Source organism: Numenius arquata, chromosome 3 (genome assembly GCF_964106895.1).
Source record: "Numenius arquata chromosome 3, bNumArq3.hap1.1, whole genome shotgun sequence".
Lineage (NCBI taxonomy): Eukaryota > Metazoa > Chordata > Aves > Charadriiformes > Scolopacidae > Numenius > Numenius arquata.
Genome location: NC_133578.1, coordinates 29127251 through 29150132, shown reverse-complemented (window position 1 = coordinate 29150132; position 22882 = coordinate 29127251). Strand labels below are relative to the sequence as shown.

General features: G+C 39.2%; 1 protein-coding gene across 4 annotated transcripts in view; it reads right to left on the bottom strand.

Annotated features, from left to right (window-relative positions):
• The window catches only part of PARD3B (par-3 family cell polarity regulator beta), a 423552-nt gene that overhangs the window by 80524 nt on the left and 320146 nt on the right, over window positions 1-22882 (bottom strand). For all 4 annotated transcript variants that reach the window (XM_074145663.1, XM_074145666.1, XM_074145665.1 and 1 more), the window contains one exon: window positions 15437-15547. In XM_074145663.1, the coding sequence (XP_074001764.1) occupies window positions 15437-15547 (111 nt within the window). The remainder of the gene's footprint in view (window positions 1-15436; window positions 15548-22882) is intronic.

Sequence of the window (22882 nt, the reverse complement as noted above, 5' to 3'; positions counted from 1 at the left end):
CTGGATGATGCTATTAGTCATACGGTTTAGTTTTAGGTAGTCCTGCGAGGAGCAGAGTTAGACTTGATGATCCTTCCAACTTGATATTAGATACGTAGATATTCTATGATTCTATGAAATATTTTAATAATAAGACCATATGAGAGAATAATATCTTCCTAACACACCGCTTCTGCTTTTCCTCAGGTTCCCAATCTAGTTAGTTCATTTTCTTTAATTTTTCTTCAGAGATCTTAATGTAATCTACTACAGTAGTTCTTAGAGATGAAAGGATGATAAGAAGAAATAAGCTACAACCCATCGATATCCTTAACACCTTCCAGGTTTCTACACTGAGGCTTCCTAAGAATTCCTAAGAATTTTACCTTTTTTTCTTCCTGAAGCTTCTTTCCCTGTACAGTCACCTCCTCCTCCCGTAATAACCTTCATTCCACTTCTCTTTTGCTTCAGGTTTTCACACCACACACACTCCATATTTTTAATTCAAATGGTGGCCTGGGTCAGGACAGGCTCTATCCTCAAGCGCAACCTCACCCAGGGTAAGGCAGTATCTTGAAGAAGTTGCAGACTTCGAAGTGAGCCTTTGATTCTGCACAATCCTGACTCTATCCAGAAGGGAGATTTTATTGGAGGATTTTATGGTGGGCATAGCCCAGTGTCAATATGTGGTAAGTTCAGTTAGTAAGGCACATATTCTCTCTCATTTTACTGCCAATTGCAGTAAATGGCTGATAGGTTCTTGGGACAGTGAGAGTTTAATGGCATTTGCAGAATGATGGCACATACAACTTATTTTTTGTAAAATTAATGGTGACACTGGTGCAGACCACGGTAGAAGTCATGCTTTTATTCATAAAGCAATGGACAATAGCATGGGGAGAAAGTCAACACTGAGGAGCTATGTATGAAAACAGAAACAAAAAAGCAGTGGTCAGCTTGCATTTCTACCTAAACCACAAACCATTGCTAGCAAATGAGTAATAATTAGAGAACAGCTGAAAGTGTGGAAAGCCTTTATCCTCCAAGGGTTTGTGAATAAAGATAAAAGAGAGATTTGCAGCAGGGAGTGGTGGAGGGAGCCTGTCTGCCTGTGCCCATGAGTGAAGCACCGCGTTCATCATTCACATAAAGGAATTTGGGGCAAAGTTATCACTTGGTCCATTCATGTAAAAAACCAACCTTTTCAGGCAGCTCATCGTCCGAGAGCACTCGTCATACTACAAGGACGGGGTAGATTTCAATTGCAAATAAGGCCTCAGACATCAATGAAGCAGGGAGGGAGGTCTATGCTTGTGTTTTCCATCTTTTATACATGCAGGCACTTCAAGAGAAACCCTCTTGCAGAAGGATTAATATTTTACATGTCCCACTTGGGATTATGTCAGAAATGTGAAAACGAAGGCACTATCTTTGTTTAAAAAAAAATCACACAAGTAACTGTTCGCTCCTGCACCCAATAACTGTCAGTTTGGTAGTAGTCCTTGCCTCCAATTATCCTGCTCTTCTACTAAAATGCATAAAGCACTTTGAGATTGTTGCTGTCTTCCAGATTAACTCTGAAAAAGCACTGAATGTTTTTAAAAATCTGGAGGGCTTCACCCTCAATTAGGGACCAAAAAAGCCCAAACACAGACTTCAGTGCAGGAATATATCGTATGAGGTACAAGTTTCATGGCACACACAGGTCCATGTGGGATGATACAGGCAGAAAAATGGTAGGACACTGCATTTCAAGGAATAGCCTTGTCACACACCAGTGCAGAAGGCATGGCACACAGTCCTGAGAAGAGTCGCAGCAGCTTCTCAGAAAATGATGAGCCATAATGCTCTTCGGACCAATACATCACCTGTCCCCTAGGTATTTAAGGCCTATTTGAAAGCAAGAGTAGTGCGGCACAGCATATCACGTGAATCTTGCTTTCATGTCTGACAGTGAGAGTAATTTGTCCTGCTATCAATACTGGTATATTCTGCACAACAAAAGCTGGAATTAGGTCACCGCAATTTTCTTTTGTTCCTGTGAATAAGCCTAGCTTCTTCAACTTCTCCTTCTGAATGCAACCTTCAATAGCTGCCACTATAATAAGTCTGCTCAAGAACAATTATTTCCGTTCTGTATTATATAGACCAGTCAATACCAAGTTATGTGAAATTCTTCATGATCAATGTTTCATCTTTTCAATATGGCTGTTATAATTGCATTAATATTTCTTGTTTCCTTTTTACTCTTCCACAGAAATCTATAAAATTTGCTCAGTGATCTCTCTTTCATTTCAATCCAAATGTTCAAATATAGGGAAAAAAACTATCAGATGGCTGGGTTTTTTTCTTTCTATTTACCTGTCCTTCCATGCTTCTCTCATGTTTTTCACCTTTGAAGTTTCTTCACATCTTTGTGAAGTTTTAAATATCCTCACAGTATTTTAGCATCATGTTTTCACTCAGTTTTAAATGAATCTTTTCTATAGCACATCCCATTAGGTGCCCAGGAATTCTTTTACTGAGGTACAAATATTAACATGCTGTTCCTTCCATCACTCCTATAATGCTCTGCCAACCCTGCTAAGCAGGCTACTTCTGCTATAACTATGTCTGCACCTCCCTCTGTATTTCGCCCTGTCTGAAACAGTAGTATCTTTACTCCGTATCACATGCACAAAAATTAAATATCTTCCAAATCAACACAACTATCATAGCAACCAGCTTACAGTTAGTATGAACAAGCAATTACTACAGGAGAGCCCCAAACTCACAGCACAGGATGGGTCTGGTTAAACAACTGGTGCAAATTTGTGGCAAAAGATAAAATGTCACTCAGCACCACGATGCTGGCAGTGAAACCAGAGATGAGGGGAGGCACAGGTCACCATCTGAACAATTTAGTGTAGCACTAAAGTTTCTACAAACTTCCTGATGAGGGAAAGGGAAAAGAAAAACTCACACAGAATGAAGGGAAGTTAGATATATTTCCTTTTGGGTATCCCATATCAATCCTGCTTGCTCTCTTCCGCCACCTGAACACCATGGTCTCCAGTTAAATCACTGCACGACAACTACATCAACTTCCCTCAGCTGTGTTTCTGTAAAAACACAACCTTTGCGCACAAGGAGCCAGAGGACAGGCAACAGAAGTGCCGCATCAAGCAATGATTTTTTTTTTTCTTGTGACCCATCTTTTTCTCAGTAGCATCCAAACACATATCCTATCCTAATCTTTTCTGTTGCTTTCAAGACCCAAGACCTACTAGCTATCGCTAGAACCTTTCTCTACAACAAGTAATTTTAGCAAAAAAATATAGTTCGATAAAATATAACACCTCAATAGAACCATAGGTAATGTTTCCAAAACATGTTGCATCCTATTTTTGGAAGTCAAATGAAGACAGGATCCTATATACCTAGTGTACTTCTGGAAATGAGACATGGCATTTTGAAAATGCTTCTCTACACCTCACATACTGTTCAGTACCACACCCCCGGAGCTATAAATCAAGGAAATGCTCCCATTTATCCTTCAAACAATCTTCCTAACTGACATATCAACACAAATCACATATGATGATTTCTCATGTACCGACACAAGAAAAGATGCATAAACCTAGAGTGCAGCAGCCACAAAAGAGTTAACAGCCCAAACAGCTCCTTCCAGCTGCAGCTCAGACAAACGATTGAGTTACTGTGGCTTAACAAGTTATTGTGTTTCTGCTGAGCTACTGTCAATGACCACATATGTATTCGCCGTCTGTGACAAACACAATGTAAAACGCTTTAGCCTGACATCGGTGACAGAGATACTGACAGGCAAAAGCTGGCTTAAAAGACTGCAGCGCACGCAGAGCGAGGCAGCTGCAGGAAGGGATATGGACCACCTCAAGAAAACTCCAGAAGAGCTGAGCAGAAGTGACTTTTGGAGCAGACCCAGAAATGCTTTGGGAATGGAATGAGAGAGCTAGGAAAAGCCATAAAAGATACTCCTCATCTCTTGGCCCACCAGGTGGAAGCTGGGTGGGTGGCTGGGGGGCGAGTGGGGAACAAGGAAATGCTGAAGCTTTTAAAACCAGTGCTCTAAGCCTCTGTGAAAATTAAAACGCAGGACACTGTTACCAGCACAGTAGCTCAAAGAAGGCCAGGGTCATTAAATGCCATGGAACCCAAAGACTGCCTTCAATGGGGAATAAGCACCAAGGTACTGGGTGCAGTTCTAGAGGCCCAACACCAGCTCTTGCTCAAAAGCAGCTTTGCACAGTGAGTCACAGTCAAACAAGCCATCACCTTGGATCAGGACAAAACTTGAAGCAGCACGTCCCCGTGGCTCTGCCACCCCCAAGCGCTTGCTGCCCAACAGGAGACACGAGAAGCAACTCAGTGGCACCAACAGCTACTAGATTTGGCCACAGTGCAAAAACTGTGGGAAGCTCGACCTAGGAGAGACTGTGGGCTCTCTTACTTGGAGAGCTGCAAGGCTGCATTTCACATCAGAACAGTTTTAGATGGGGAAAACTGACCAAAATAGGCCCAGAACAAAACCACACAACCTTTCCTGAGGTGTTTGAACTCCTCCTCCCTTGCACCTTACTATGAGCTCTGAGTCATTTTGTTTCTTCTGACTTTCCAGGGAAAGCGTAAAAGTGATACAATGTTTTTTTTATTTATCATGCACTGACTGGTGTGCTTAGTACTGAGCAGAGCACAAAGAACGACATGGCTTGAGCCCCAAGGTGCCTAAGTAGTCAAAAACAGCACAGAAAAAGCAATTACTGACCAAAACAGCTATTTCACAAAGGGACCTTGTTTCATACTTCAGATGAATACAGCAACATTTCTTGTATGGTGGATTAAAAGCAATAGACTTTGTAGAAGCGCAAACAGGTACGTGAATGAGTGAGATACTGGCTAAGTCAATGAAAGATGATCCCGGGGGAGAAGGACAAAAAACAAGCACAGACAAAATGTGTAACAGAAACAGGGCATAGGTCTTTTAGGATAATTTCTATTCTGTTTGCAATAAGAGGAGCAGAATAAGAGCAGGCAAGCAAGTATGCGTACAATTAATTTGAGGTATACCTAAACTCTGAAAAAGGACCTTTAAGTCTTTTGAGATCATTGAGATGCTAAACATTCTTCCACTCATTTGGTTGCTTCTTGTGAACAGCAGAATAAAAGCTGCTGCATTGCTTTTTTCCCTACTCGTGTGACTCTCCCCGAGATCTACATACTGCAACGATTACTCAATTTACATCTGATTTAGTATCTTAATACTTCAACTGTGATTTTACATAACATTTGTGCTTTTGTCTCTCATTTACCTAACTTGTACATATATTGAGTAATGGGGTTGTCTAGGGGAAAGCAGCCTATTTCTGCAGGAGGTCACTTAGATTTCCATTGGGTTTAATGTTTTAATTCCTTTCTAGCTGCCAGCGAAATATATTTTGGTAACTAAAATCTTGTATTTTCATTCATTTACATAATAGTGGACTGAATACATCCTGTCTTCAGATATTCATAAGCCATAATCACTGATGGGAATGGGTATATCTGAGGAGATAATTTCAGTACAGTGCTTTTAATTTTTTTATTTCGTAATCATTTTTCAGACAGACATGGTCTATAATGACATTAACAATCTGATTCAAACCTGCATCTTCTATCAGGAAAAGATTCATTTGTGTTTTTTCAACCATCATCTAGGAAAACTCTAGAGGCAGGCAAGTCTCATAGCTAAAAAAATTAAAATAAAATAAAAATCCACCTCTTGCCAGTAAATTGAGGACATCTGATATGGACTCATCAAGACTCAAACAATATCTAATTTAGAATTATCTTTCAGGGTATTCTACTGGAGGCATATTTGTCAAAAACATCTTCCCCATAAGCTATGCAAGTGTTTCTTCATTCCAGCTCATTCTATTGTGCTGGATTTGAACATCTTCTCCCCCATAATTAGTATCTGTAATTGTAAACAAGAACAGAAACAGTCTCAGAAATAAAAAAAAAAGCAAGCCACAAATTCAAGGGAGTAAGAGACTGTAACTCGGGGTAAACAAGATAGATCTTTATCAGCGTTAACTGACCCAATGACAAAAAACCACCAGGGCTAAACATAAAATATTGCCTATTCGAGATTAACTGCCCCATACCTGAATTACACTGAACTGACCAAAGAAGCTGCCTTTGGAGGGCTGTAAGTAAAGAAACGGAGGAAAGAAAAAGCCAAGAGCTACACTGACCTTAAAATCTAAGATTACCACAAACTGAGGATGAAACATAGCCCTTTCATGCCACAAAATGAGGAGTGTGAGCTTTGGATAGGCAAGACTGAGGTCTTAATGTTCTTCCATTTATTTCAGAGGTGACAGGGAGTGATTACCAATTTACACAGGATCCTGCCCTGTAAAGAAAATCCTGGCTCTAATGAGGTCAATACATTTTCCCCCACCCTGTGAACTTAAGTAAGAACAGGATTTTAACTTTGGTGATAAATCTGAGGAATTTTTTTTCTCTTTGTCCACATTAGTTGTACACTAATGCAGCAGATATGGAAAGCCAACTACTGAAAAAGACCATATTACATTCCGTATTTTACTACATTATGTGATTTTCTTTACTCACAGCTATCCTGTGCTATTTTTTGAAGTGACAATATCAGAAAAATTTAGGTTAGAAGAAACCCTCTGAAGGTCACCCTGCTCAATCCCCTGCTGAAGGCAAGGCTGACTACACAGATCAGGTTGCTCAGTCTCCTGTCAACAGGATGTTCCTTGTTTTGCGACAACGTGGATTAGACAGTGGAATCATTACAGGTTTGTCAAAATTACTTTGGGATCTTTCACCTGAGATGTTCTGAGGTCTTTAAGAGCTCCAAGCTCCTCCTGCAAAATGGCCTTGAGTCTGCAGGGACTTTGCAGACCATAGGTAAGCTGTAGGCCTAGTTCTCAACACTGATTTAAAGGAATTCTCAGGCTGCTGTAATTTGTACTTTTCCATTAAAAAGGTAAGTAAGGCACTGTGCACATCATACCTGAGTCCCTTTTACTAACATTAGCTCATTCTGAAACAAATAATCATGAAACCAAATCAAAATAACAGAATACTCCTAGAAAGCAGGATTTAACTTTGCTTATATTTTAGTCATTGGGAATTTAATGTCAGGAATGGAAACACTACCAATTGCAGTCAAAGCCACAGATTCACCTTTCCAACCAAGACATCAAGTGAATTATTTCAGATAAGTTCATTAGATAAACAGTGAGCGACTATACAGTAACTGCAGTATACCTGCAGAAAAAAATAGAGACATCAGTCTATGACCTTATTCATTGCTACTGACTAGCTCAGCTCCAGCAATTGCTGTAGTAGGTATCAGTCAAAAACACTGAGGATTGTAACACTGTCCTAAAAAAAAATAAATACCAGAGACACTGTAATTACTGTGGGAAGACACGACATTAATTTGACACTTCATGAAAACCCAATATCCACAACCACACACAGTAACAGCTCAGAAGAGACCCAGCAAGACTGACACCTACAGAGTCCCTGGGGCCTCCTTCTTCAGTAGGTGGATATTCTTGGAACATCTCCTGCATAGTTACCCACAGCTCCACTTAGCTGGTGAGACAGACCTCATGAGTTCGCACAACCATCTCTGCAACTGCATAAACATTATGCCTTCATTTGAATAAAATCCTACTAGTGGAAGGAGCAAGCCTAGCTCCGTGTCATATGGTATTTCATGCACATTTCTTTATTCTACACATATGACATTGAACCTGGAACCTACTGAACAGAATCTCTCTGTTAAAGAACAGCAGCAGTCTCCATCTTTTAGTCTGGGATTCACAGTTTGTTTCTAATTAACAGTCCTGGATTAGAAAGCAAAATTCAGCTCTGACTGAGCAGACAAAGCTTTAAGACTTCCAGGTATTTAGGTTTAAGATCCCTATGGAGAATTACATATGCAAACCGATTTCCTGCCTGATGGTCTATCCCCACAAGTTGTATTCTCATTTTTATCCTGTAGGCAAGGCAGTCTGAGAACAGGAATTCTGTGTTGTGGCACTACTTCAAAGTGCATGCCAAAGATTTATGATAGACGGTCATAAATCACATATGAAAGGGCAAGAAATGAAATGCAGCTTCCAAGTCGTTCTTATGCCCTTATTGATTTTGGGGTAGGCAAGAGCTGACCTACATTCAGTACTGCATCAAAGAACAACCTAGGTCAGATTAATCTGTCTCCTAGAAAGCACTCTGTTACTCAGGTTGGCTAGTACATTGGCCGGTTTCACATTATTAGTTTGGCCCGTAAAAGTTTCTAACAGCAGTACTTCTGTTTTACAGTGTCATTTTAAAAAAACATCAAGTAATAAAACTCCAATATATACAGAAAAGAACCACACATTGGCCCATTCATGCAAGAAAGAGCCAGACCATTGCCCCTGCGCAGCTCCGACCTTTTAGGTGGGCAGGTGGCACAGCTTGTGAAAACTGGTATCCAGATCAAAGTGAGAGAGTGCATCAATGAAGGGCAAACCAAGGACTCTAAACAGATTTGATGAAAATTTGGGTATTTAAATTTAGAGGGCACGGCTATGACACCTCAAAAATGCTATTTCAATCAGTCTCCAATGCCTGGAAGAGTACTGTGATAGCTAAAGGAAAAGGCCATGTGCCATTCTGTTATCCTCAGTTCCTAATGTTCTTGAGCTATGACAATGTGCGATCAATTCTCAGCCTAATGTTCTCCAGCAGTGGACTAGCCACACGAAACAGCTCAAAAATCACTGTTTGGCTCTAAATGCCACATCACAGTCTGTGAAAGGTAGGTGAGAGACACCTATCTCAGCTACTCATAACCAAACACCAGCCTCTCAATGTTCAGTAGTAGGCTTTTATTACACGTTCTGGTATGCAGAGCAGCAGCACATCTAAAATGAGAATCATTCAGAATCAATGGGTTGGGATTAATCTGTCCTCCCGTCCAGTGCAAGTGCTGCCACAGTAATAAACAGAAATCTGATAACTTCATACTGTCAGCACAAAATGAAACTATGACCTTGACCTGTGCAACATCATCCAGTAATTTTTTCATAACTTCAACATACCATACTACACGGCTATGATCTAATAAGAATCTAAAAGTAATTAACTGGAATTCTTGAAAACTGAAGCCTTAATCAAATGTGTATTCTTATCAGGGTTGCAAGCCAGCAATAAATTGGGACATTTAAAAAACTGGGATCCAATCCAATCCATGATCTGATCAGGGTTCAATGGTTATAATAAATTGGGAGTATTAAAACTGGGATCACATCCAACACTTTATTTTGTCTAAACCACAGGACCTAGCTGTGCTGCAAAGTCAGGAATACTCAATGAACAGATATACCATGTTGGATTAACCCTTAGTAAATAATGATGCAGAAGTGCAGGAGTCCCAAAAACATGTGATTTAGCACAGAGCTTAATGGTGAGAAGAGCAATTATCAACATCTTATCAGACATGAAGATGAACTATAAACAGCCATAATAATGCTTTTAGACTTAAATGGATAACACAAGCACAAAAGCTACATGGGTTCGGTAACAACGTGTGTCTGTATGAGTGTACTTTAATATTTACTACGCATTTAAAAATCATACTTTGATTTTTTTAACAATCGGAGTTTCAACTTTTGATTCAAAACAATTTGGCTTTTCTACCATACTGCCATACATGCAGCTCTTCTTGTTTTCACTTTGATTTTCAGTAACATACAAATTGTTTGTAATTAAATATAATGAAACAAATGCTGACAGAAATGGAATGGAGTTTCACTCACAAGTATTCTCTCATATATAAGTGGTCTCTCAATGTTTTTATTTCTGTAAGATGCATTCCCTTCGTACAGGGATCTTGCAGCTGCAAAATTAAACCTCTGTTTGCCAAATATCAAAAACATATGTATTGATTTTTTTAACTATGGGAACAGGCAACAAGCATCAGAGCTGATAAGACAAGAGAGAAACGGTCTTCAGTTGCTGGAAGGTTTCCGAGAAGTAAAGGAAATTCAGTCTTTAATATAAAAACTGAAATTATTTCATTTTACCCAAATTTGAGATTAACTGTAACTTAAGCATTCAGTTCATACATTTAGAAAGTAAGGGCCAAATGTTGCTTCTGCTGCTCTAACACACTACTCAAAAACAGAAGGTGATTAAAAAAAAATTCCTCACTTAATTCCAATGTGGATGAAAAAACCAAGACTGTTTTAACAAAACAACAAACTACTACTACAAAAAAGTGCAGAGTATTATTTTTTACATAGAGTGCCTCCTTATTCACCAACTCATACACTACTTTTTAAAATCACCCCATTTTCAACAAATCTTCATTTTGTGAAATTTTATTCTAATGTCAAGGAAATGTTTGAGACCGCTGGGAGAGAGACTTTGGTCTCAGCAGGAATATTCCAGTAAAATAATCCTAAACAAACAGGAAAAAATAGTTTTCTTTCAATTGATAGTCACTTTATTTGCATTTGAAAGGCAAACAAATTATTATGTGTAAAACTCAAGTGCCTAATATATTTATCTATTTTGTTTTACAATGATTTGCAAGTGTTAGAAAATTAAAAAGCAACCCCAAATGAGTGGGAAAAAGATGGAGGAAGGGAGGAGAAGAAAACTTGTTTTGAGGGAAAGAAAAGAGGATCTCTTCCAGTATTTAATAATGTAGTGAACATCTTGTTGTTAAAATGATAAATTCTGAGTAATTTATACAAAACACACTAAAAATACAGATTTGACTCAGCGTGATCAAAATAAACCTCAGACATAGCATTTGCTTTTTCCTTTTATGGGCAGATTCTAGACCTTTGGAGCACATGCTTTATTACAGACAAACTCTTTGAAGCATGAAGAAAGTTATGAGCTTATTTAAAATAGGGCCTCAGTCCAATGTACCACTTGACTTGTGTCAGGAAGGACAAACCACCACCTCAGAGAACTATATCACCAGTTCAGTCAGTCCTCCTAAACTGTCTGTCATGAACTTCTGGCTTTCTCCAGTCAACTTTCAGTGACACTCCATCGCTAAAGCTAAGGGAGGTAGGGGGAGAAGAAGAAAATAGTGAAATTTAGAGGAGGTGCTGACTTCATATTCAATTAGACACAGATAAGGCTATTACTGGACAAGGAACGCTTAACATCCCAAGTTCCCATTAACCACTTGAAGCCTGCAGAAGTAGCAGTCATTTAATAAAATACTGGCTTTGAAAAGAAAGAAGGCCTGGGGCTGAGGTCTGGAACAAATTCCTAGCCTGACAAGGACTTTTTAGGAACCTGGAACAGCAGCTGCACTGCCTGCATGACAGATTCCCACCCACAGGACCCTTTTTTTTTTTTTTTTTCCCCTGCCAGATTTTCTCTCTTCTACCTCAATTGTAAGTGCTTGGGGTCAGGCCCAAGCCTCCCTAACAGCAATGAGCACAATGAGACCTTGATCTTGGTGGGGATTGCTAGGGAATACAAGCAGTAAAAAAATAATGATGTCAGCATTTCAGTGCAGGTGAGATGTGGAGCTGCTTTAGAGAACTGCAGCTACAAGGCAGCACAGAGAGATGTACTGAAAACTGAGAATAGGACAATGTGAAATAGAATTAGAAATCACTTGGCTCGAGAAATACTAAATTTATTTCTACTTTTTGAGGTTCAAATCTGAAACTTGGTGGCCCACAAAGGGGGTTGACAGGCAAATCTGTGCTGAGGACCAATGTGCAAGCAAGTCCAACCCTTTTGGGAAGCATCTGCACTACAGAGCAAGTGCTGTATACTCTGTCTGCATACGCCTACTAGCTCTAACACATTCTGGATGTGTCAGACTTGTGGCACATGCACTGTACAATTCCTTCTCTGTGCAAGCAGGAAATCCAGCCTATTCTGAGCATGATGGACTTACGCTCATGCAGCACACCTACGTAAGATCTGATGTTTCCTGTCAGAGCCAGAGTCACTGAGCCTGTACTGCACAGCCATCCCATAACTGTGCAGTGAACACATCTGACATTTCTGCACGTCTGTAAATCCTGTCAAAATTTCTGGAAGAAGGCTGCATCCTTTATACCAGGCCTATCCCAGGAATTTTGTGATATATTATTGTACCTATGCAATACCAATCAAAAAACTCTGTGCAAAACTCCAAGAGATAGCCTACTCCTGTAAACTGGAAATGCACTTCCGACTGAAATATTTCTCAGCTGAGATCTTGGAACAGTATTCTCTTTTCTGGAGAGCTGCCAAGCATATATTGCATGCAAAACCAACATTCAAAACCATGCAAGGTCCACAGCTGCCAAGATGCTGAAATGCACTTGGTCATTAATCCTGTCACACCCAGCCCAAAAATCAACTACTTTGACCTCTCCCACTAACATCCAAAATGGACAGCTCAGTCTGAAAAAACGTGTTAGATGAAAAATCATAGTATCAGTTAGTACAACAGATCCTGAAATATTTACGCAGTCAGCAATTAAGAAAACTGAAGTTCAAGCAAAAAACCAGACTTTAAGATTGTAATTATTGGATTGAGGATCTGAACAAGAATTACTTATATAGCTAGTCTTTGAAATATAAAATTAGGTGAGTGTTTATGTTAATTCTAAAAAGGTTAAATATTAAAAAAACCATTCATATTTTGTTTGAGCTGTTAAATACAGGATTTGTTCACAGGTATCAAGGGACAAAACATGCTACAATTCTATCATCGGTTCTGTAGTCTGTTCTACTATTACATCCCTAGTAGTTCTATCATATACTCATTTCATTCTCAACAGGAACGGATTTGAAAATATACCGATGTTCTAGAAAGCTTCAGCAAAGCTTGGTTTTATAAATATGAGACTGAGTATGCAGAATTGCAGCTAGTGAAGTCATAGAAACAGAAGATCTATGGTGTGAATGTGCCACAAGGTTTTCTTTGCCAATATCTACATTAAAATCTTGGACTTGGATTACATTATAGAATTACTAAATCTTAGGACAGAGCTATAAAACTTGTCTTTACTGTCTTATTGAGCACCATCACTAGGTGAACAGTCAACAACTAAGCAAAAGGACTGAATTACCTTCAAGTCAGGCAATGCTTCCCTCCACTGATTTTAATCAATTTCCTAAGCAAGTTCTTACCCATATATGAGAACTAGCTTATATAATTTTCCTCTAGGAAAGATAAAGTCTTTTCTGTTTTATGATCAACTCAAGAAGGGCTCAATAGTCAGCCTGTAGACAGTCTTATGTGGGCAAACACACACAGCCATGCTCTTACTTCATTTAGAAAGTTGAAGCGAATTGCTAGTTTCTACAGCATGCGTTGCATTGCTTTGAGGATAAAGTAACTGCTTTATCTTGCTCATCTTCTGGTTTTTTCTTTCTTTCTTTATTTTATTTTTAAATTTTAATCTCCCAAGCATATAACTGTATTACCTGGTAAAAAAATAGTGTGATATTTCTATTCTTGTTCATTATAGAAGAATCAAATAAGTGAGTTAAAAATATCATCTTGGTTCATCCACTTCTCAACACACCTGCTGTTCTCCATTTCAGTCACAAACTCTTCCAGGTCAAAATTGAAATGACTACTAGAGAAACCAGAATGATGAAGACATTGAGCTGCCAGTTTTTAATGCAGCCTTACCAAGTTACTGTCAATCAGTGACTGTAATTTAAAAAAACAAAGCATACAATGCTAAAGAAATATTAAGAACAATTATCTTGTGTCCAATTGGAATGTTAGACCCCTGGACAGAAGGGTTCATTCCTTGCAGCCTGCCAACATTTTAGTAAATGACACTGGCCCTTTAACAGATGGGATACATGCTTCTTAGCTTGCCAGGATCCTAATAAAAGACACTGGCTTCTTTAAAATGAAGGACGCATACTTCTCAAATTGCCAGTATCCAAATTGGGAGTCAGCAGTTTAAAATAAAGGCACTCATCAATCTGGCAAAATCAAGGACATGGCACAGAAATTTTAAAACAAATGGCACAAAGTTTCTCCTGACATTAGTTAACTTAGATGAACTAAATACTTAAACACTGGCTAAACATACCCAGTAGCAGCACTGTAGCAACTGGACACATTACCAGCTTTTAAGACAGTAAACATTAGCACAGACTTCAAGGGTTGGGCTTTGGATTTATTCCTGTTCCCCATCAAACCCGTTCTCTACCACTTATATGGCCGACCACGCACTGCACGACCGGAATGAGAGTAGGGCATCTTTTCCTGGGGCACTGACCAGCATCACAAAGACTGGCCCATGTGGAAAGACCCTGCCTGTCCCAAAGGAACCTGCTTCATTTCATCTCCCAGAGGCAGGATGCTCCAGTGAAGGAAACAGATCTCTGAAAGTTTTTCCCATACTCCGACAACCCATATTAGTAAAACTTGGAAAATTTTACAGCACGTGCAGACACCTCTTGAGAGTCAGCAAGGATGGGCTCTTAAAACTTTTCTGATAGTAGTCATCAGAGGGAAACAAAGACCTTCTTCAGCATATCATGAAGTACATCTGGAGAAGTCGGGGAAGAGGAGAGAGGAGCTTGCTGAGCCTTGTCAGAACTTACAAACTGTCCCCCGTTTCCTGAAATGGGGGAAAGCAAGAAACTATGAACTCTCTTTGTCTGGAAAGATAACAAAGCTGCTAAGATTGAGCATGGAAAAGGAGTATTTTATGAACAAGACAGACAATGGGGCTTATTCACATCAGCGGTTCTTTTCATTTCAGTCTCAGAGCCTTACCTCAGAAATGTGGCAACTTACAGCTGGCACGCACCCAGCTTCTTGCCTTGCTCATCTCACCACCCCACTGCTTGCAGACCCCTGCCTCTTCAGACTGATTTTAACCATTTGAACCTGCTTTCTTCCAGGTGTCTCTTGGTGTATTCAGCATTTGTTGACTAGATATTTCTGTAACATGGCTAACCAGCAAACTCTGTGCCGAAAAGAAGATATCTAAGTACAAAAACTACTATTTGATGGTACAGCCAGCTAAAGCCAAAGAGGTCTGAAATGCTGGAAAACACAGCAGAAGCTGTCAGTAAAGAAGGGAGGAAGTTCTCGCTTTAGAGAAATAGAGAAAAAAGTTACTAAGTTAGCTGGTCATGGGAATGGGCAGAGCTGAAACAGGTTTTGAAGGATCTGATCTTCACCAGCTTAGCAGAATTTGGCATCTGAGTAGCAGCTACCACAGTGATGTGCACAGAAACTGCAGGAAACAGACATACAGCAGCCCTGACTCAACCAGACCTGTCTAAAGCTCTGTTGCCTGGACCTTATTGCCAGTGGGCACAGTCTGGGACATCTCCAGCCAGGCTGTCTGTCTGTCCCTTCAAGTAATCCCTTGCTTTGAAGTTTTTCATCTGACGAACAAAGATACTGCCACCATTTACTCACCTTTCACGTTCATCTTTCATTTTCTCCAGCTCCTCCTCTCTAAGTATGCCTTGCTTTGGATTTCCCTTCTGATCCATTTTCCCACTTTTATCTTCTTTTTTCTTTCCAAATCTGTTTAAGATATCAAGGAAGGAGTAAGGTAGAAATAATTACTAGAAGAAAAACAGTACTTATCTATCATAAGCCACAGAAATTTTAGGCAATCAAAACACTGTGAGGTTTTATCATAGTTACTCGTATATTTCCCACATTGCAAAGTAAGTTACCAGTTTTAAACGAGCCATATGCAATAGGAAGGACTGATTACAAATTGATTTGGACCCTGCAACTTTGAAAGCTATTGCTTGAAACAGAAAGTTGAAAAGCCCCACCAAACTTGACATGCAAGACACTGCATGGCTGGACTACTAATAGGGAACATTTTAAAGTGGCTGAAGGTTTTTCTTACCACAGGACAGTTCTGAAAGTAATATGCAGTGGTTGTGGTGTCAACACCCAGACTGGACCATATTCTGCTCTTATCAGTAACTACTGGCTCTCACTCACGTTTGGCCTTAATTTAAGGATTTGTTCTTTGTTTAAATGAGGATGCAATCAGAAAGAATAAAATCTTGCTATATTCTGAGAGCACAAAACTAGACAGTTCATAAGAGCTCTTTTTTAAAGTACTTCTAGGTTTTTCTTTCTGCCTAGTAATATACCATCATGTAATATTTATCCTGTGAGAGTCCTCCAGAGACCCCAATGAGTTCAGGGGTCCCACTGTCCTATATACTGTACAAAGATGCATAACGTGAGTCTGCTTTACGCAGCCTATAAAAGGTGACTGAACTGGGGAGCTACATTTCATTTCTGATGAAGCTAGACAGAATACTGGGGTCAAGTATGTCAAATATCCTCATGAATTATGGGCCAAAAAAGTATAAAAACTTTCCCTCCTCTTCCCCAATTTGAAATTCTCAGTTCCACAAGTAAATGATCAATCTGTGCCTTCCCATACATATTAATGTGTCCTTGCACACATGACAACAATGTAAAGAAAAGTAATGATTTCGTCATTAAGTGTACCATATTGCAAACTAATTACTCTGACTCAAAACTACAAACTCTTCTGTGAAAGTCTGCAGCATTGCCTTGGTGATCTTTCTTTTACCCTTTTTATTTTTCATGTCAGCCCAAACTGCCTCAAGTGGAATAGCTGAACTACTGTGCATATACTTAAGCTGTAAATCATTGACTTTAGTTTTCTCCTCTGACCAAAGCAGAAATCTTGCAAATATTCTGTCAGGCTCATAAGTTATTGATCCAATTTTTTGGTGAATTTAATCAATAATTCTGAGCTTATGGTCAAATGAAATTCTTAGGGACTCTGTTGCAAGTCTTCCAGACAATAAGAACTTGGTTAGAAAGGGAATGATGGGTGTGAGAGACAGACACGTAGTGTGTGGTACTAATGAGAAGAAGGGCAAATACTACAGTTATTTATCATGCTTTATCATAGCTCTGCCATGGACTGTGCTGGGGAGCAGGAAGAGTCATATCTCAGTGCATGGTTTTCTCTTCCTTCTTATGTGCAGCGATAGGATGGATGGTGTCTTACATTCTTTGAGGGATGTTCTGATTAAAATACACATACACCTCATCTACAAAGAATCTTTGATTCTTTTTTTATGGGTCCCAACTCATTTCAGTGCTTCCAGAAAGATAGCACACTGATTCCACTGCTGCTTTCTGAGGTCTAGCAGTCCCAAGAGACTGTGGAGCCACAAACCCCATCAGAGGGTGGTGGTGGCAGTGAAGGCAGCAGTCGAGAAACACAAGACAGAGACAGAGGTTGTACATACAGAGTGAGAAGATACAAAGTGAAAAGGGCTCACATATATGAGATGACCCAGGTGAAAAAGAAAAGCCTGATGAAATTCTGCATATATTGCTCTCTACAGAGATGTCAGGCAGCCAAACAATAAATTGCCTGGGGATGAGCACCAGCAGGCTGCACCTGAAACACCTCTGGTTTCTAACATTTGCACATGCTAGGAAGGTCTCATGGCAGTTTTCTCAAGAGAGGCTATATTAGCACTTGCATCTTGGTCATAATCCAACTCTGGTACTTTGTTTATATTCAATCTGCCTGCTTTTCTCCCATAGTTTCAATTATGGGTTTGTGGAGCCTCATATTCAACTGTAGTACATATTGATTTTGAAAACATTATTCGTGGGCATTTTGTATTGCTGCAGGGAGTTGGAGTAGGATATGTTGCTTACTCGAGAGAAACGTAAAAAAATAAAATATCTTTAACATACGTCCCTTTCAAGTCTAGGTATTACTTCTTTCTTACCAGGGAAATACATTTTAAATAAAACAAAGTGACAATTTTGATTGTAATAACTGCCAACATGACAAATCTCAGAAAAAATAGTGCTGTTTGCTGGTAGAGATGCTCTTGTGACAAAATTGGCAAGTTCCAGTGTAATAATTATAAATTGGGAATAGTGAGATGGTCTTGATGAAAACAACTTCTCAATTTTTTGCTATTTTTGGATTCAGATGGGATTTTGTAGGCTTACAATTTTTACCTATTACACTAAGTACACAGCATATAGCTCAAGGCTAGGGAAATGTACAGATTTTTGTCCTCTTTTCACATTGCTATACCATAAAAAGCTGTTCTCTTTTATTATTATTGTAATATGTTTTTCAGCTTAACAAAAATACTGCACAAACATTAAAAAATAAAAAAAGCAAAAATTTAACACTGTTAAGAAAAGCAATATAGAGTAGACAACATTAAACCACAAAAAAAACAGTATCTTCTCTGTCTGAATTTATATACCCTGTCCTAAAATTTATCGTCTGCTCACTTATGTGTTCTAATTGCCATGGGCTTCCAATGATAAAATTAACTTCCACCCATTGTGGATTTTCCATGGATTTGTGCACTACAGGCCTAATGGTTCTATACTGCTTATAGGAACAACAGCAACAAAAAAGAAGTAAGAGTTCTTGTTGCCCAACTGGGTTTGATCCTGTTCTCATTGGTATCAGTGTGAGGCCCTCCACTGGATTCAGCAAGGACAGGATAAAAGGTATTGTCAAAATTATACTATGGAATTAACCAAATCCATATTAAAATTCTACAAAAACTAAATAGCTTTAGGATTTGAAGTTTCCAATTCTCCAGGCAACAAATAATAGGATTGTGGTAAAATCTGCCTTCCATATTAATACTACTGATAGAAGAATAAAAACATTAATGGAAAAATGTATAGCATATGTTTTTAAAGGGTCTGTTTTGCTATACTGTGCACAGAAGAATTCTCTTCAACCTAGTATCTGACAGAATTGATACTCTGAAAACTTTATGTAGCAAACAGAGAAATATAACCAGAAGACCTGAAAACAAATGGATCAGCTGTATTCTAATTCTAGATCCATCTATAATCAGTTTATGTCAAATGAAGCCACTTGTAATCCTAACAACAGTAAGGAAATAAATCTGTATCTTCCCAGGTTGTTTGAGTGACTGTCCCAGTTCTTTGATTATCCACGTAAATGCCTGGGAAGTACTATTAAAGAAGTTAAAGCCCTAATAATCTTAGCATACTTTTCAGTTGAGAAAATTAATATACCAACTACTCAGAGCATAGTCCTCCTGTAAACAAAAGTATAAAGGGATTTTCTTTATGTGATCAGACCTCAGAGTAATTCATCCTTATGTAAACAGCCCACATAAAACAGCTGAAAACATACTGTGCAAGAGTGAGGGACTATCTTATTTCTATAAATTTCAAAGGAAAATATGGGTGTCCCACAAATAACTAACATTTTTCCCCTTAGAAGCATTAAATGAATGAAGTCTCTGAATACCAAATGTGTGTTGCTGTTTTGCAGTATTTATTACCGTTCAATTGGCTATAGCATTAAAGCATACGCATGCTTCTTTTCAAGGCTTTCAAGGAATAAAAATTAGAACAAAGCTTCTATAGGCCTGCTCTGTTATACTTGGGATAAACGTCTTATATGCAAGACCTAAGGCTGTGGTCATGGCAACGTGTCGTTTCCGTGCGGAGCCATGAGCTTCCAGATCTCAAACGTGCTGATATTTGCTTCAAGGATTAAAAAGCAGGAAGGTCTATAAAGTCTTGGACTTCTAAGCAGGAGAAACATCTGGTGGCTGGAACCCTAAGCAGCTTGCTGACTAAATTCAGAAGTCTGGATTTCCTAGTTAATTCAATAGCCCTAGATCAGTAGGTGTCACTGTAGCTAACTGGGGACATAACAGAATTGCAAACATCTGCGGGGAAATAATTCAACAGGGCATATGACACAGTCAAGCAAGATACAAAGCCTAACAATGTCATAAAATCTTGACATCTCCAGAAATGATCTGTAAAAAAAACCAGAGTGATTTGTAAAGTACATATAACAAAAGCTCTGGCTCCCAGTCATTTCACAGCAAATGGGGAAAAATGCCGAGATTATTAAAGCAGGTCCCTTATGAAAGACTAGAAATAACCCTTAAAATTAAATTTAAATGTAAGTAAGAATGAACTAGTGAGAAGAAAGATAAAGATACTAATAAGGTATGATTTTCAGGTCCACACAGGGACTATAAAATGCTTATTAACTGCCACTACTGCCGTGTGTTTTAAGTTATTTTATCACTCAACTTTACAGTAGAAGAAATACTCTAGAAGCAGTGCTGTGCTTTGATTAATCACTTTCATACATACACTTTTACAGAGTATTAAACATTGCCATAAAGATCCTTAGTGAGTCAGACTTGTTGGTGATTACAGGCCAGGCTCATTTTACATTTATGTTAATAGCAGCATTAATGAAATACATCTTTTACCTTTTTAGTGGCTCTCAATACCTAAAAGGTTTGTTATTAAATGTTTACTTATTGGGCAGAAGCACGCCATTGAATATTATACCAGTGGGACCAAGAACTCTGCAATAGCTGAAAAAAACACAGAAAGAAGAGAACTTGCTTTGGTAAAACATGTTTTGACGTTTTGAGAATGGAGTACACACAGCAAGGGCTGGGCAATGCTGTTCAAATCTTTCCCGTTATCCAAGAAGATGAAAATACCTCTATGACGCAATTTAAATTTCTGGTAAATGGGCAGCTCTTGTGGGGGCCCAAGAGCCAGGAAGGGTGAGCATCTCTTTTCCTTGCCCCATTGCCAGACCCTTGCTCCCCATGACTGGATCCCATTCCCTCTGTGGAGGCTTCAGCCCCAGTGACACCAGGAAGCCTGAATGTATGAGACCTATTGCAGCAAGTCCTTATGACAAAGCCTTGCCCAGGTGCAGGTTTTGACCCAGCCTCCCTGCTTTGTCAGGGCAAGAGAAAAGCCCTGATAAGATGATGGAGACAGGAGAGGGCCATTTCAGACCCTTCTGCCCCCTGTTCCCAGGTGGGTAGTGCCTCCAATTCTGGGGAAAGGGAGAGCAAGGGGTAAAATGGGAACACCACTGCTAGGCTGGACAGTGCCATGTAAACATCAATACTGTTTGGTAAGTTGGAAAGAGATTTGGGAAAGAAAAGAAAAAAATCCACTTTTAACTAGATTTGGTGAGTTTTGCTTGCAGGCGAGCCTACTGCCTTCCCTGCTCTCCCACCTGCTGGGGCTCACTCCCAGGGCAGCACCATGTGAGAGCCAGGCAGCAAGTGCAGCAGCTTTCCACAGTAAACAATAGCTTACGCAATCGAAAATAGCTCCCATGAAAAGGGAAAAGTGACCTAACCTCTGATTTACTATACCAATGGAGGCACACAACAATTCAGTAAAATGTTCTGTGCTACGATTATTATTTGTATTTCACAAATGTAGCTAAACTTCATGATTGTGAGCATCCTCCTATTTAGCCATCTTCAAATTATTTTGGGAGATAATCCACATTATTCTAATGCTGTATTCAGAGTTAAATTGGTCATGGTCAGCAGGAAAAGACAAGGTTATGTACAAAAAATGCAAATATAAAGAAATCCACATTATTACCACCAACATACATTGCTCCTGTTATGACAACATTAAGTGAACAAGTGCATGTTTGTTTTTTTTTTTTTGTTATAAATTTACTGTATCAGGCTGCTGGAGCTAGACTAAAATGACTGAGCTTCCAGATCTAGTCTAATAGGAGTAAAACTTATCTTTTTAACAACTCTGATTAAACACAACCTCCCCCACCCGTTTATTTCTTTGATGCCCAAATTAGCATCTTTTCTGCAGCATGCTGAATTAATTAGTACAGTGACAAAGAATTAGTCCAGATAGGATCAAAGCTGAAACCATATTTATCTGGAATTTGAAATTAAGAGCGGAGAGTATTAACCCTCAGCACTTCAAGGAGCCTTCCACATGGCATACTTAGTAAGCCTTCCAGGAGTTCATTCAAAATAAATCAACAGTGCAATTTTTTCCCCACTGAAGTTTTGCTAAAAGGAAAATAAATTCTCCTGCTACAATGGGGAACTGCCTTTAATGCATACCCTGTACATGCTACTTATTATGTAACTTGGAGGCATCAGAAGAACAAAGCAAACAAAGCTGAGAAAAGACCGTTAATCACATTTGTATTAATGCTTGGATCATCACATTGTTCACAGACTTAAGGGCTAATGAAAGAATTCCCAGCACCAAAGCTGAGAAGCTGCTTGCTGTAACACCTCACAGGTAAATAATCTGTAATCTTCAACGGAGAGGCTCATGTGCAGAAATGAAATGTCAAACGGAAGCCCTAACTTACACAGTGAAGTTTACTCTGAGAGTATCAACCATGTGGACAGCAATGAAAGAAAATCTTCATTGCTGGTATCATTGTCTGTGTTTCAGTATCAGATAAAAGACTGGAGGCTTTTGAGCCCCTTATCCTTATTTTTCAAATGTGGAACTTGCTCTTAATTTACACGGAAGTGAGTTACTGTAACTCATTCTGGTAATTAGGTATTAGGAAATCCTTACCGTTGGGGTATTTCTGTCCATCTGTAGCATACATCAAATCTTACTTCCACAGCACATGAAATGACCAAAGACAAAAACCAAGGAAGGTGAAAGTACCTTAAGATGGGCCACCTGAATTAGAAGTGGTTGCTGCAAAACCACAAAGTCCATCTACTGAACCAAGGGAATGGAATAATTCTCATCAGCTATTATGTAAATACAGACAACAGAAGGCAGCTATGAAGAGTCACCATACTTCAAGGAACTTATTTTTAAAAACATGCTGAGGAAACCTGAGTGTTGGAGATAGCATTTATGAAGACAGGCCATCAGTATTATTATCTGACCAGGAAAATCGTGATGTTGAATAGCAGCTATGCATCTGTTTCCATGAAATGATGCTTCGATCATCTGATGACCATGTTGCTGGTCTCTGTGGTCACCAGTACAATAATTCGGCATACCACATCACAGACATCAAGGAATAAAAAAATG